The sequence below is a fragment of the Poromitra crassiceps genome (assembly GCF_964638095.1).
Source record: "Poromitra crassiceps genome assembly, chromosome: 16".
In the NCBI taxonomy this organism is placed as follows: domain Eukaryota; kingdom Metazoa; phylum Chordata; class Actinopteri; order Beryciformes; family Melamphaidae; genus Poromitra; species Poromitra crassiceps.
In genome coordinates, this window is record NC_139645.1 from 32760184 (window position 1) to 32777153 (window position 16970).

Consider the following 16970-nt stretch of genomic DNA (forward strand, 5'->3'; position numbering starts at 1 on the left):
AATGAAATGCAAGTGATTCAATAAGTGGTAATGGATGATAACCATCACTCACATCAGCCACAATGGTATGACAGACGATATGTTTATCACAAATGGCCTGGACATCTGACTCAGACAAATGCTGTAAAGCAAATTGACGAATTCTTTCATTCTCCTTTTGGGAAGAATAATCATCAATTAATTCACCATGGGGAAGTCGTGATAGGGCATCAGCATCAACATTTTGTTTGCCGGCTCGGTACTGCAGCTTGAAAGTGTAGGTAGAAAGATCGGATAGCCATCGATAGCTTGTGGCATCCAGTTTAGCGGTGGTCAAGATGTAAGTGAGTGGATTACTATCCGTGACAACAGTGAAATCAATACCATATAGGTAATCACTGAATTTGTCAGTGACCGCCCACTTAAGAGCTAGAAACTCTAACTTGTGTGCCGGATACTTGGACTCACTGCGAGATAACCCTCGACTGGCAAAAGCAATGGCTCTTAATTTCCCTTCTTGCTCTTGATACAATGCAGCACCCAATCCTGTGGTGCTAGCATCCGTATGTAAGATGTAGGGCAGTTTCGGGTTTGCAAATCCAAGAACAGGGGCTGTCGAGAGGTTTCCAATGAGTGTTTCAAATGTCTGCTGACATACTGATGTCCATCGAGATCCAAAAGGTTCCTTTGGGTCATGATAAGGAAAACTGTGGTTCTTTTTCTTTCCACGGTCATGAGGGGGTGGATATCCTGCGGTGAGGTCATTCAAAGGTCTAACCAGTTTGGAGTAGTCTTTAATAAATCTCCGGTAGTAACCAGAAAAACCGAGGAATGATTTCAATTCTTTGAGAGTCTGAGGTCGTGGCCAGGTCTGTAGAGCTTTGATTTTGTCTGGATCAGTTTCAACACCATTGGCAGAGACAATATGACCAAGGTAGCGCACAGAAGATTGGAAGAATTTGCATTTTTCTGGTGACAACTTCAAACCGTATTCTTTCAGCCGTTGAAGCACTTTGAACAGGCGAGTTTCATGTTCCTCCAGAGTATCAGAAAAGATGATGATGTCATCTATGAACACCAACACTTCTTTCAAGTTGAGATCTCCCATACATCTTTCCATCAAGCGTTGAAATGTACTGGGTGCGTTAGTAATTCCTTGGGGCATTCTGTTCCACTCCCAGAACCCCAAGGGACATACAAAAGCGGTTTTTGCTTTATCAGCTTCGTCCATTTCAATCTGATAATAGCCGGATTTGAGATCCAACACCGAGAACCATTTGGAACCGGTCAAAGCACGAAATGCTTCCTCCACATTGGGAAGAGCATAAGCATCTTTAATGGTTTGCAAGTTTAACTTTCTGTAGTCAATGCATAGGCGGACAGAATTGTTTTTCTTCCGAATGACCACAATCGGTGAAGAAAAGGGAGATTCTGACTCTCGAATAACCCCCGCTTCAAACAACTCTTGTAAGTGTTTGCGAACTGCATCGACATCTTGTGGATGAATAGGTCTGGCCCGCTGTTTAAATGAGGTTTCATCACTCAGTTTGATATGGTGTTTCACTTTATCAGTGTGGCCAAAATCCAAATCGTGCTGAGCAAATACTTCTGGCATAGCATTAAGATGGTTTGTTATGCTTTCTTTCCATTCAGATGACAACGGTGAATCCTCAAAATCAAAGTTGAGTTTAGAAGGTTTTGTAGGTTCTGGTGTCTTGGATGAATCAGGCTGAGAAGAATCTGGTTGAGAGACAGACTGCCGTTTGATTATGCACTGTACCACACTCAATTCCGCCAATACAGTCTTTGCTGGTAAGATTACATCATGTCCACTCTCATTGTGCAGTACTACTGGCAGTCGACTGGATTGCTTCTGGGATAAAGTGATGAGACAACTGGGTACTAACACCCCACAAGGTAATGAAGAATCTGAGGGGGGTTCTATGAGGGCCCATTTCTCTGAATGAGAACGTCGATTGTTGATTATCCCCTCTAAGACTACAGTACTATAAGCAGGGATTACTTCAGGGGTTTGGCCTTGGAGTTTTATTAAACCCAGATCACCATTTTGAGAGTACTTGTGCCTTACTTCTAAGATTTTTAAGACAGCACGATAACCATGTTGTGCTGGGAGAAAACTGGGGTTATCACAATACTCTGAGTAGAGGAAGTCAAGTGTATTAGTGCCAATCAATACTTGTTCTGCAGTGTTGCCACCAAGAGGTGGAACAACCAAAGCGAGTGTGGGAACTTCTATTTTAATGCCAACAAAGTCCTTTGGAAATGTTACAACTAGTTCAACATAACCAAGATAAGGCACTTCTTGTCCATTTGCTCCTTCTATCTCTAGAAGAGTAGTTAAAGGCTTGATCGGCTGATCGGCCAAAAACTGGGCATGGAAAGACAGAGGAATTGTAGTGACCTGAGAGCCTGTATCAAGTAAACAAGTTGTTGGGTGACCAGAAACTTTGATTTGTGCTGTACTCTTTGTTCCCACAAGCCCTTTAGGAAATCTAAAAGGGTGATCATTGGCTTTGGTTTCTTTCAGTGCTGCCCGCTTTGCAGTGGGACTCTCTTCATTATCCCCAGCTCCTGCGTGTCCCTCCACAGAAGCTGACTTCAGTTTAAATGACTGGAAGAGTCTTGGGACTGCACTTGTCGCCGTTTCTCTTGCAACTGTGTCCTTTTGAAGGCGACCAAAGAGGGATTTGGTGCTTGATCACAAGTGGGTGCGATATGTCCATCTTCTCCACATTTAAAGCAGTATCCTGGGCGAAGCGAAGTGCTTGGCTTAGCGTATGCTTTAAACTGTTTATCAGGCTGTGAAGACCCTTTTCGTATCTTGGTTTTATCTGCAGGACTGTTATTGTTCACTGGCTTACTGTTTGAGCCTTGATAATGCAATGTGGTCAAGGTGGACAGTTGACTTTGCATTTGAGTAACAAGCTTCTTCAATTCCTCAATCTCTGAAGATGGATCAGCAACTGTACAGGAATAAGCACTATGCACATGTGATTTGGAAGCACTGGATGTGGGCTTGACTGTACCAAGATGATGTTTCATACGACATGCTTTAGCTGATTGCTTATCCTCATCAACACGAAGCAGTAACAGTAACTCAGCAAAAGAGGGAGGTTTGTCTCTCTTCTGTTCCAGCTGAAGGTCACTGATTAAGGCATTGTCCCAACAGCCACGACAAAATTGCTTCAAAAGATGACGATTCAATTCAGTGGCAGAGACACCTCGTTTCATGGCTGTATTCAAGACCACTTGAAGACGATGTAGATACTCAGAAGGCTTTTCACCAGTATTTTGTAAGGTGCTCAAAAACTTAGCAAAACACTCATCCCCATCTGCTACGGTGCCGAATGCTGACTCCAGGAGTTCAAGATATGCATTGGGTAAGGCTTGAGGGCCTAAATGCTTGACAATATCAGCAGCAGGTGGCAGCAGACTATCAAAAATCCTGCGAGACCGATCCAAGTCAGATATGGCTGGATCAGTGAGAAACAAGTCCACATTGGTTCGCCAGGTGTCATAGTCCGCTTCATTACTGGGTCGTGTGACTTTCCCAGAAAAAGCTCTAAGACGAGAAAAACCATGATAATGGGACGCAGCATTCTCTGTCTTGACAATGTGTTCTACTACCACCTTCTGGACGTCAGGGGGATTGAGCACATCACCGGAGAATGTAGGATGGCGTTTTACAGTCGTAGGAGGGATAAGAAAAGAGGCAAAGGCAGTGGTCGAGCTGGTTGGAGTCATTTCAATCTGGGCTGCATTGTCTTTAACTGGAGGTGTTTTAGGAGGAGGTTTCACCACCGGTCCTTCAGCAGCTGGTGGCGCTTTGCCAATACTGGATACTTCAGATTTCACATCAGGTGCCAAAGAAAGTGATGGGTGAGAAACTTTTGCCATCTCCTCTTGAAACAAGACATCAAAGGACTTTCCAGAAAATTTAGCAATTGCCAGCAATTCCCGCATGTAGGTCTGGGTGGCGCTACTACAGGCGAGAGGACTGTACACACTAGCCAAAGTATTCACCTTAAAGGTGATGGCTTCTTTAGTAGGACTTTCATAGAGTAAAGGAAGCAATGGTAAAAGAGATTGCATTGCGGTACCATGTTTAAACTCTACAATGCAATGTTTAGGATATTCAGGAGTGTCAATCTGGAAAACACGGTTAATGGAACCAAATGTTGCAAGGTACACTTCAAGTTCATGATCTGCGTCTGTGCTAGTTAACCCAGTTATGATAACTGAATCAGGCACTTTTATGGACTCTTGCATCACTATTTCCATGATTGCAGTTTTTTTCAATTTTTTTTTTTTTTTTACTGCAATAGGTTCAGAATATGTTCATTAATCTTCAAACACAGCTCCTGGCTAGCTCGCCAAGTTTATGTAGCACTTATGCTGCAATATATATGAATATACGTACTGTATGGTCAAAGTATATAACAAAGTATGCAAAGTATGGACTAGTTTCTAATTTCCAGGTTTGACTACGGAGCTGAGTGAAGATTAATGACACAGACACAGCGCTGCAATTACCGGTTTGTATTGAAGAAATTTAACATAAAACACTTGAAATATAAATCAAGGAAAATAACCAATAAAGAAAATATAAAGAGGCCTTTCAAAAATAGCAAAAAGTGTGAGCACTTTCAATATGGAAATCAGTAAGTTAACTACTAGCAGGTAATCCAAATACTCTTAGTCCATCAATTCTTAGTTTCACATTTCTTTTCAGTTCATAAACATCAATTCAATCCCCATATCAACTACCATATATTGCACAATACTTAATTGCACACTCCCTATAAAGCCTTCAACTCAATGCATACACTTTAAAGTGACTGCAGTGCTAAAGTGCTTAAAGTGATAGTAGTGCAAACAGCGTGTTGGTAATGATATATATATTTAAATTATTGCACAGTCCGGACATATTCAATGTACAGCAATAATTAAAAAGGGGAAAAAGAAACTGATTAGGGTGAATCAGAATAAATAGTGTACAGCCCTACCACCCAGTGGGAATGGGGCCTATGGGAGTTCAGGCTTGAGGCCTGCTGGGGGGATCTGTTCACGGAGGGTGGTTTCCATCAAGGGTCGTTCCGGTAGCTCGCCATCCATTTGTTTGCTCCAACCTTAAAGCCCGACCTGTTGCGATGAACAGGTATACATTGTATGAGCTAAAAGCATTTTATATTATTGGCATCATTTTCTCTCCATACAGTATCACATTGCATGTTTCCAAATCAAACTCCTGTTGCGTCTCACCAGTGTCCTAGCAGCAAGTCTCTGTCCACAGCAGCAGCAGCAGTCACATCATGGTCAAAACTGTTGGATGGTGAATGGCTTGGTTACAGTTTGCATGTAAAGTGAAGGCAGCTGGCATGCTAGCATTTAGCTTCATGGATAGCATTGTTTGTGTAGCATTGCTGCTAGGTTTTAATGCTTGCTGTAGTGAGAATCACTCACCAATTCCATCATCCAAGTTGAAGAGGTCCATGGGCTTGAGTGTCCGAGTTCCAGTCTCCAAATGTAAAGTTTCAGTCCATAATAAGTAGATTGCCTTTCTTAGAAGGGTTGCTGTTAGAGAAGTTGCTGCATGAGGTTCACCAGGTGGCTGTGAGTGCCATGGAGAGGGTGATTGCCACCTCACAAAGAGAAGGGGGCGGGGACAAGGCAGAGGAGCCTACAGCCGATTGACTCAGGTGTTTGGACTGACAGATTGCTAGTCCAATGCTTATAGGTGTGACTGTGGTTTGATTGACTGACAGATGAGCTATGGCAAAGTTGACAGAGATTTGGCCATTATTTCACCTGTGTTACACTAGCCTGCATGTTAAAACCATTGTGTAGCCTACCTATAACGTAGCTGGAGTAACTCATAAAACACATATTTTCTGAACTTACTTCAGTCCCCAACCAACGTTAATTCCTCGCGCACAAAACATTTGTTTTCATTCCTCAAAACAATGTTCTTTTTATTGGGGTCCATTGATGTCTGGTAGCCAGCACAGCCAACATGAGCCACCGACCTCCAGGCAGCGTTAGATAACATGAAGCCGTGTATGTTGTCTATTGACGATAGATCTATAATGTGCAGAGCCCGTCCAGCCAATGACGGCTTGAGACTGGCTGCCACAGCTGTCAATCATCCATTTTTATCCCTTTTTATATGTCAAATAACTACTTAAAAACAAACTGATCAGAAAAATGACCACTTGCACAGGCATTAGCATGATAATGACTATCTAAAATGATACAAACCACCTTTGGAAAAAAATTATCTGACGTATACTGTGATTATTTCGGTTGTGATTTTCCCATCCACTAACATGGGGAGGCGGGCCTTGTGACCTAATACTGGATTCAACCGCCAGAGCGGCGATCTAACATGCAGCGGCTTCACTAAACGGGACCAGGGGCCGGTTGCACCAACTGGTCTTACACTGGTCTTAAGCTAAGTTGGTCGTAACTTTACGACCTACAGCTACGCCGGTTGCACCAAGACGACTTAAGCCTTATTTTCACTAAGACCAGGCGTAACTCCTACGCCTCGTCAGGAGGAGGCGTAGAGCCTGCCTGTAACAGAGATCTCCGCGGAGACCTTTTTGACCGTCATCGTCGTAACATCGCCAGTTCGCCGTCTTTGAAAGCACGACGTTAGATTATAACTAACTACTTGTGTGGCTTAGCCTTCCCAAATGTTGGCGTTAATTCTTTTAGAATTTAATACATAGAATTGGGAACGTTACATTCAATTTCATTCAGACTGCCTGATACTAATGGGCGCTGCCATTTTCCCCCGGGGCTTCCACAGGAGGAGGGGGGTGGGAGGAGGGAGGGTGTAGTGACGCACATACAGTAGTGGGTGACGGCGCGAGGCACATGTGGGCCAATCAGAGGGCATTCCCCGACAATTCACATGAACGCGCATTGCTATGACCAGCGTAGTTAAGACCAGAGTAAGCCGTGTTGGTGCAACAGGCGTAAGTCCATGGTCTTAACTAAGACCGACGTAGGAGTTACGACCAGGCATAGTTAAGACCAGTTGGTGCAACCGGCCCCAGGGCTGCAGCCTTGATGTAGCCTAATGATGTTATCTATCACATCCGCTAACCTGTTGTTGTTCGGCATTTATCAGCTCAGCTGCACCGTTTACAGACGGGTACATTAGACGGGCTGTGTTGTGTCAAGCTAGACGTAACAGGGGAAGAGGACAGCAGAAGGAAGCAGCACCCATGGTGCATCATGGCCGCCAAAAATAAGGTGGATACAAGCACAGGTTAGCAACACTGGATCTAGTAAAAACACTATGAGCTTCCCTGACATGAGTACTTGTCTAAGAACTCGGGGACAGAGCCATAAATGATCTTGTGGACCATGCTAAGTCTACCCTTTCCCATGGTTGTGCCTCCACTGGAAGCCAGCTGGGAATTTGAAAATGGCTCCTGCCAATGTGAGACCGAGGGCTCAGTTTCAATATTACCCTCATCAATTTGTTCTCTGCAGTCTGAAGCCTGTTTTTAAGAATTTTTGTCAAAACAAATAATAATAATAATAATAATAATAATAATAATAATAATAATAATAATAATAAAGGTAATAATAATAATAATAATAATAATAATAATAATAATAATAATAATAATAATAATATGGCCCTAACCTGCTCTCTCTGCCCCCCCCCCCTCTCTCCCATCTTCCCCACTCTCCCTCTAAGTCTCTCACCCAGTTGACTTGCAGGTGTTGGTGATCTGTGTGACAGTGGGGGTCGTGGTTGTGCTGCTGACCGTCAGTCTGCTGCTGCTCTACAAGTGGAAGAAGACAAAGAGGGACAATGATGGTGAGTGACACACACACACACACACACACACACACACACACACACACACACACACACACCTTTTAGCCACACACTTGCTTCACTTGCTTGGTGTTGGCGGTAGCCTGCAGTTGGTCTTGTGGAGTGTTGCATTATGGGGCACTTGGTAACGCCAGGTTATCCTCAGGATGTGTTGCAGACAGAGATGGGGACTTGAGACTTGGTGACTTGGACTTGAGTCGACTTGAGTCCCTGTTTCAATCACTTGCGACTTGACTTGACAAAAACGCAATGACTTGAATCTTGACTTGGACTTGGAAGTTAAAGACTCGGGACTTGACTTGACTTGAGACGTAATGACTTGGATGACTTGTTTGTGTTCATCAGTTTAAATATTAAATATTAACTTGTTCAACGTGTTCAAGTGTCTGTGTAAAGTTATCCGGTATGCAAGTTCCCATGATAACCCATTCTCATTCAAATATCTTGAGGTGAGAGGTCAAGGGACGTCTTTGAAAATGGCAATGCAATTTTTTTTCCCTCGCCAAAATTTAGCCTATAACTAACTAAGTTTCTTTTCTTTCTTTCTTTCTTTCTTTCTTTCTTTCTTTCTTTCTTTCTTTCTTTCTTTCTTTCTTTCTTACACTTTCATGGACAGCATGAAGGAAGCAGAGCTAACAGACTTACCGTTGTTGTAAAATGCAGTCAGTGACCCATACAGTGTTCACTGTGGGGAAGTTGTCAGTCAGCAAGTTAATGAATTGTGAATTGTAAACTAATAAATTAAATGTGTTGACATCAGACGATATGAGGATCTGATTCTTATCTCTGATCACAAGATCCTATTGTTAGAGAAAGCACGCTGATGGCACAGTGGCTCAGTGCTTTACACTGTTGCCACTGTTGCCTCACAGCAAGAATGTCCCGGGTTCGAACCCCGCTCCATCCCAGGTCCTTCCTGTGTGGAGTTTGCATGTTCTACCCATGTTTGTGTGGGTTTCCTCCGGGTGCTGCGGTTTCCTCCCACCATCAAAGACATGTACAGTATGTTAGGGTTAATACGTCAGTGCCCCTGACCAAGGCAACGGCAAAAGAACTGGAGTTGGTCCCCGGGCGCTGCACTGCGGCTGACCACTGCTCCTAGTTCTAAGTAGAGGATCTGTCAAATGCAGAGGATGAATTTCTCCATGGGGATAAATAAAGGATAACTTAACTTAAGCACCAACATACTAATACTAATAATACTAATTATTATTTTTGCATATAGCCAGCATGAAGGAGTTCATACAGTATCTAATCTCATGTCAGGGTGAAGTAGGCTAGTAGTAGTTTCAGATTCCATTTAGATTCCATATTTAGATTTCCATATTTACCGTACCCCCTCCATATTTGTACTTTTTGATTACATTTAGATAACATTTCTATGGTGCAATTACTTTTGAGTTACATCTTCACCCATAATATTTTCATCTCTTAGCATTTAATTTTATTCTCATCTGAACTTCCATGGCAAATTTGTTCAACTTGAAAAACAAACTTCCTGTGGTGTAAAGTTCACAGCCCGTGACATCGTCATCAGGTTCGGTGGAGTCGCCCTTTGGACTTCCTTCTCCGTCTTCATATCACATGCTTTATGGTTCAAACGTTCACATCTTTATTATCCCCGAGGAGCAATTTGTTGTACAGCCAGCAGTAACCATATAATCATCAGACAAAGCCAAATACTGAGGTAACACTTTACAGGTTAGCATGACGGTTGTTACCAATGGATGCATTCGGTCTGGTCTTCTAGTTTCATGATGCTATCAGTATCGTCACTATAGCTTTATAAATGAGTCTGCCTCAGCCTCTGAAAGATAGTCATGTTGGCCACTGGAAATGTCTTGCAAAAAGGGCACAGTCAGAGGTTAAAAAGGCAGCAGTTTTGGCACCACCTGGTGGTCTACCTGTGCACGTCCCTGTGTGAGTGCAAGCTGGAAATGGCATCGTCATGATTGGATGACTCACTCATGCTCCTCCTTACGGCATTGTCATGATTGGATGACTGGCTGTCAGTCACACTCCTCTCACTGGATTTTTTCCCCATGGAGAAGGCACTTACATTAGTAGTTATTTAAGCATACAGTTATTTGACTTTTGTTTGGTTTGATTTCATTTATTTAATTATAATACAAATTAATTCATTTGTCATACTTTTTGAACAGGTTAGATGTATTGGTCAATAATATCACTACAGTATTAGACAGATATGCTACTAATACTGTACCGTGTCTTTTCTCTTTATAAAGCAAGGTAAGACTAGTATCTTGGGAGGGGGGGAAGTGACTTGAGACTTGACTTGCCTTAACTAAGGACTCGACTTGACTTGACTTGATATAACCTGTGACTTGACTTGACTAGACTTGCAAAAAACAAAATGACTTGGGACTTGCTTGAGACTTGGACCAAATGACTTGGGACTTACTTGAAACTTGGACCAAAGTGACTTGGTCCCATGTCTGGTTGCAGACATCTGATATGGAAGGCCTCATGCATCCTGAGGTGGGACCGTACAGTGTTCACACCTTACAGCTGGAGAGGAGAGTTGTCATGACGTCTGCCAGCTAAGCAGATATTTTGGTTTAGAAGTTGAGGTCTTTATTTTGAAAGACTTCTCCTGAGTCTGCCAAAGAAGCGAGCTGACCGGAAGGTCGTCGGTTCAATCCCCGGGACCGGCAGGATAAATCTGGGTGGGGAAAGTGAAAAGGCAGCGCTTGCCCCTCCCTCATCAACACCACTGAGGTGCCCTGGATAAATCTGGGTGGGGAAAGTGAAAAGGCAGCGCTTGCCCCTCCCTCATCAACACCACTGAGGTGCCCTTGAGCAAGGCCCTTAAACCCAACTGCTCCAGTGGAGCTGCTCAGTGGCCAGCAGATCAGACTGTGGTTGTACTGGTCAGCTTCCAGGTGTGAATGTGTGTGTGAATGTGAACAGGGCGCTCCTGAAAAATTGCTCTCAGGGAGAGTCTGTAGAAATAAAGGTTAAAAAAAAGAAGAAAAGAAAAGATAATGCTTGTTTAATATGGTTTTGTATCTTGCTTTCGATGCTGCACTGGTCAGAGAGGAAACTGTCCTGGTATTTGGAAGATTCCACTATTGCAAGTGGTTTGTCAGATATGATGAAAGCTGGTATATGAAATAGGGGAGTAGATGCCCACTAGCATACTACTTTGGTGTTTGCCACATGTACAGAGAGATGCAGCCTGCCATATGCTCTAGCAGCAGCTGTGAGGGTAGCTTGCAGTGCCTCCGGTGTGTCGACCACAACTGCACAGTCATCTGCATCCTGTAGTTCCATGACATGCTCACATGTTATTGTTGTGACTGCTTGAAGCCTTCTGACGTTAAAAAGGTTTCCATCAATTCTGAAGTCTACAGTTAGCCCACTGTCCCCCACAGTATACAATAGTATTACTATAGAGTACCCTCCCCCACCTCAAAAACACACACACGCACGCACGCACGCACGCACGCACACACACACACACACACACACACACACACACACACACACACACACACACACACACACACACACACACACACACACACACACACACACACACACACACAACCTGTGTACTGTCTGTCCACAGGTTCGAACTCCAGGGGAAACTCGGATAGCAGAAACTTGCAGGTGAGTTTTTCTTCTACTTTTTCTAATGTTCTACTTTTTCTAATGTCATTGTTGGTTTCCATGGTTTCTAACACTAATATATATACACACACACATATATACTGTGTGTGTATGTGTGTGTGTGTGTGTGTGTGTGTGTATACATGTATATATACAGTATATATACAGTATATATACTGTGGGGGCGGCTTTAGCTCAGGAGGTAGAGCGGGTCGGCCAATGACGCAAGGGTTGGCGGTTCGATCCCCGCTCCCTCCCAGCTGCCGTCGCTGTGTCCTTGGGCAAGACACTTAACCCTCCTTGCTCCCGATGGTGTGTAGGCACCCTGCGCGGCAGCCTGCCGCCATTGGTGTATGAATGGGTGAATGTAGACTATCTACTCATTGTAAAGCGCTTTGGATAAAAGCGCTATAAAAATGCAGACCATTTACCATTTTACCATATATATATATATATATATATATATATATATATATATATATATATATGTAACACCCGTCCCATGTAGCTAGAGTATCCAAATAGGCTTAGCGTGATAGTACTATGGGGCGGGGCCTGGGTTATGGTTTCAAATTTAATGGCGCCATATACCTGTTCATTAAATATTCACTCTTATTCATAAAACTAATATAACTGGCGGTGCCTCCAATAAAGTTCAGGAAATATAAAATATATATATATCCCTGTTGTTGTATATTGTGTGTTTTTAATCTACCTTTTTAAACAAATATTTATTACCCAAATATGAATTACTTGTATATGAATTACACAACAAGTATGCTTTAACTACAATAAACCCAAAACGTGGGGATTTATTACTATAGGTAACAAAATGTAGAAAAAAGTGCTTCGGATCACATATAAAATAAATGCAAATAAAATAATATGGACAATTGACAAACAACAATTATTATTTATCTATTTATATTCCAATTCTTTGTTATTGATTTATCCATTACCTCTAATTTATATGTCCAATTACTATTATGTATAACCTCTTTGAAAACAATACACCTCGAAAATATAGACGGTTTTCACCAGAGCGCAACCCCACCGCACTTCCTTTTTCTCAGCATTCGGCAAACTGCAGAAATATTCACTCGATATCATTACTTTTGTTTTCGCTGCTCAGCTGTATAGACGGTTTTCACAGAATGGTCAGTCCTGCACTTGAATGTTTTCTTTTCTTTTATGTCCATGGCAAACACTGCAAGAGGAAGTGAGCGGGGGTTCAATTTAGAATGTTTTTGTTGTCAAGTTAAAACCGTCTATACTGTGGGCCCACACTCACACACACACACACACACACACACACACACACACACACACACACACACACACACACACACACACACACACACACACACACACACACACACTCACTCAAACCCAGAAACCCCTGTTGCAGGCCTGAGTGTAGCTTGGGAGCATGGAGGCCTGAAAACTGTAATGGCCGCTTCACTTGTTCACACAAGCAGGTAAAACAAAAGGCACGTGCAGTCAGTACTCACGGAAACCAGGGACTAATCAGACGGGGGTAGTTCATGGAAGTAGGGGGTAGATGATGGATGGGGCAGATGAATGGCAGAAGAAACAGCAGACAGTCCAACAGCAGCAGCACACCCACAGGACAGAGGGGGAACTTCTCCACATGGTCCAAACAGAGCTTTCCTGGTCCGCTCTCTCTCAGTGACCACTGTCCGTCTCCTGAATCAAATATATCAGCTAAGCAACAAGTCCAAACACTATTTCATGGCGATTTAGCAGTAGCTTGTCTTAACCAGTTGCTTCAAATGCAAAGCTAACAGTTCGACTGCAATGCTAATGACGATTTAGCTAAGCTAACGGCTAAACGCTATTAGCAACAAAACATAGTTTTTACACTTCTAACATTCAGTTACAGCATATAAAACAACACACAGACTTGTATTTACCTCTTATAGATAACACAACGTCCAAAACCACAGGATACTGGTCGTCAAACCCTTGAGTTATGAACGAAATGCTCTCAGTAAAATATCTCTTGTTCTCTGAATGGCAACAAATTGCTTCTGTCATTCCCCAACTCCGATAGATGCTCAGCTCACCACTAAGACCCGCCCCTAACCCTGAGACTGGACTTGGGTTGGCTGTTTGATTTACGACTTCCAATTACATTAAAGAAAACCAATGATGGACAGATTAGGCTACAAAGCAAGTTAGGCTGATCGTCTGACTACACAAGTTTAATCCTTGAATGAACAAACAAACTATATGGTCATTTGCATGAACTCCAAACTTTGACTCTTAAAGCTGTAAACAGCATGACTTCTATTTTATTTTATACATTTTATCATCCATGTACAGTTTTATATTTATTTATTTATTTTATCCATGCATACATATTTAAACTGTATTTATGCATTTTTAACTTTATTTTTACTTTAACTATTTACATCCTGATGTCTACATATATGTTTTACCAGGGCTATATATATATATATATATATATATATATATATATATATATATATATATATATATATATAATTATGAGAACGGTGGCCTATTTACACCTGAGCAGGATCTAAAGTGTTAAGTGTGTGTTAATACAGAACAGATGTAGGATACATGCAAGATGTAGGTCTGTTTCCATGGCTCGCACTGTATTTGAGGTGTGCTGTCCTGTCTTGTCACCTTGCTATACTTCACATTGTTTGTTGCAGAGTGTCACCTTTAAGAACTCTGCTCCAGCCTCCAAATCCAATCCAGACCCCACCTACCAGAGCCTCAATCCAGCCACCATGGATCAGCACCAGTCATCCTCTAGTGCCAGACAGGTGAAGTCAACATCAGAGATGCTTTGCTACAAGCAGAAACTGCAGGAGCTACTGAAGATACAGATGCAGCCACCTTGATTTGGCAGCGGCTCCCTGACAGGTCCTTGGCAGATTAAACAAAGATAACACAGAAACTTAACTTAATACTTAAAGGAGAACTTACCTCCAAAACACTTTTTTTCAGCTTTTAACCAATATATCGTCGCTGTGCAATGGAAGCCACTTATCTCCAAATCGCCAACTTTTCAGGAAACGGAAAAAACCCCGTGCTCATAAAATACTGAACACCACGTTGTCATATTTGACACATGTCTTCATTGTAGACAGTTTATCGCTGAATGTGTTATTACATTATAAATATCTCACCTGAATAAGCTCAAATGCTGTTACCGGATTATCACACGGAGTCTTGAGCACTTTCTGGCGGCCAGACAGCAGCGTGTGGGAGCCTGCCTTTTAGAGAGCGCGAGCACGAGCCGCTGTGCTCCAGGCAGCGGGGACGCACGGGCGGAGAGCTTCACTCTGCCAAGCCGAGGAGAGTGGCTCTGTCATGGGTTGAGCAGTCCCGGAGTAACGTGACATTATTCTTGTCAGAAACAACTGCGATTTGCATACTTTAAATGAGTTTGCAGCCCAAGGACAACCCGAAAACACCTTATTGATCTATTTACGTCAGACGATGCCAGAATCACACAAAACCAAGCCGAAACACAGCCGGCATTCGGGTCAGCAGCTGCCTGGTGACTTTTCTGGGGAAGTCCTCATGACGTGGGGCGGAGCATGGAGGTCTGACTGTCACATACGTGAGGTGATGGGCGGGTCTAGCATCCAATGGTGGTACGTGTTACATACTTTACCCAGTAAAACGTGTTTTTATTGGTCATTTAGACGCCAAAACCTGCCAGTAGATGCAGGAGAATGGATATATTCCATTTATACTCAAAAGTAAAAATCATAAAAAATGGACTTAGGTGGTTTTCATTGCACAGCGACGATATATGACTTTGGGGGTGATGTGTGAAGAATTCTGGTCAGAATTTCCACATTTGACACCAAACTGTTGCCATTTTACCATTTGTATCATTTTTCAGCAGCATACCTGGCATAACACTGCTTTTTTTTTTTCTCAAATGAATGGGATATTTGACACGTCATGACGTCATGGTGAACCAAAGACTATGGGATTTCAAGATAGTTACTCCCCTACTCCCCCTGTACCCTTTCGGCTCCTCACAACTCCAAGCCTATTGCCATGATGTCACTTGACCTGTTAATTTATTACAATCGCCTGTTATTTTCCTACCAACTCCTATGTAACACAATACTATCAATAAACGCCACTATAATCATAAAAGGAAGGACATAGCAAGTAAATCATTCCCAACCTTTTTCATACTAAGGGGCCCTATGATGAGATTTGGTCTCATGTAAATCTTATTTTTTATTTTTTATAGCCTAGATATGATTTTGTCCAGAATTCCATATAATTAGGTTGAGAGACAACGAATGCTGGAATCCTCTCAAGGACGACTGGTGGTCTTCTGTGCCCCTTTTCACTGGGGACACAGAGCTGCTGCACTGAATGCCCGGAGGGAGGGAGGGGTTTATTGTGTGTTTGCAGCAATCAGCTCCGAGAGCCCAGCATCAAAGTGAGAACCTCAATTTCATCCTTCCGCAAACAAATCTTATCGCAGCGCACATGTAAAATATAACGCTATACTACGACGTGAAAGCAGCAGCAGCAGCAGCTCTGTGCTCTCAGAGCACAGAGAGCACAATCTGACATTTCCGCGGCTATCAGTCCGACTTGGAAGCACTTTCTCTCGGCCAGTCTGCTCTCTCATGCACCCGCGGGGGCGCGCGGCAGCAGCACACAGCAGCAGTGAGAGGCGGGGGCTTTCAACAGTGACATTTCAGCAAACAAATCTCGTCGCAGTTTAGCGGACATGTAAAATATAACGCTATACTACGACGTGACAATGTGACAAAGCTTCTCTAAACATATCGGCTAATATAATATCATCACTGTGTACAAGCAACGCCAACTTTTCTGGAAATCAAGTCAGCAGAGCAGAGCGACTGGCTCTGTCTGTGTGTGTGTGCTGCTCGGGGGGATTCGCATGGGAACAGTGTGAGGAGGAGAAGAGCTCTGCGCTGCCTCCTGCGCCCTGAGAGGAAAAATCAGAGGTGTTGTAACTTTCAACAAGAATCACGAAAAGCCCCAAAACGCAAATTAAAAACGGATTTCATTGCGCGGTTTATCTCTAGTTAGACGAGGGAATTACGTGGAGAAATCTCGCATTGTGTTACCCCAGAGCGAGAGGTTTGTCCTATTGTGGGTCTGCTGCTGTTAACGAGCCCATGTCACTTTGCTCTCGTAACGTAGTTTGAGTAGTTTCCATAGAGATACATGCAGAAAAATAATTAAATTTCTAGTTCGCCACTGAATTACCAAATTTATATAACTTTCAACCATTTTGAGCAAAGCTCTTTCCAAACAGGCCACCAGCGTTGGCTAGTTGTTGATATTTATAAAGATATAAAGCCCCTCTCAAATAAATTATTTTTGAGGCAGTAGGCAAACTGTAATGGCGTCGATTTCCGAAAAAAAATCTGGACTTGAACACAGCCAAAGAGTCCAGTATAGACAAGAGTATATG

The 16970-nt window shown here is 42.9% G+C and overlaps 1 protein-coding gene across 1 annotated transcript in view; it reads left to right on the forward strand.

The window, feature by feature from the left end:
- LOC310791597 (asc-type amino acid transporter 1-like) overlaps window positions 1-16970 on the forward strand; it is a gene marked incomplete at both ends in the record, with an annotated part of 91826 nt that overhangs the window by 15599 nt on the left and 59257 nt on the right. The window contains one exon of the mRNA XM_083653263.1: window positions 7727-7837. Coding sequence (XP_083509389.1) covers window positions 7727-7837 — 111 coding nt within the window. The remainder of the gene's footprint in view (window positions 1-7726; window positions 7838-16970) is intronic.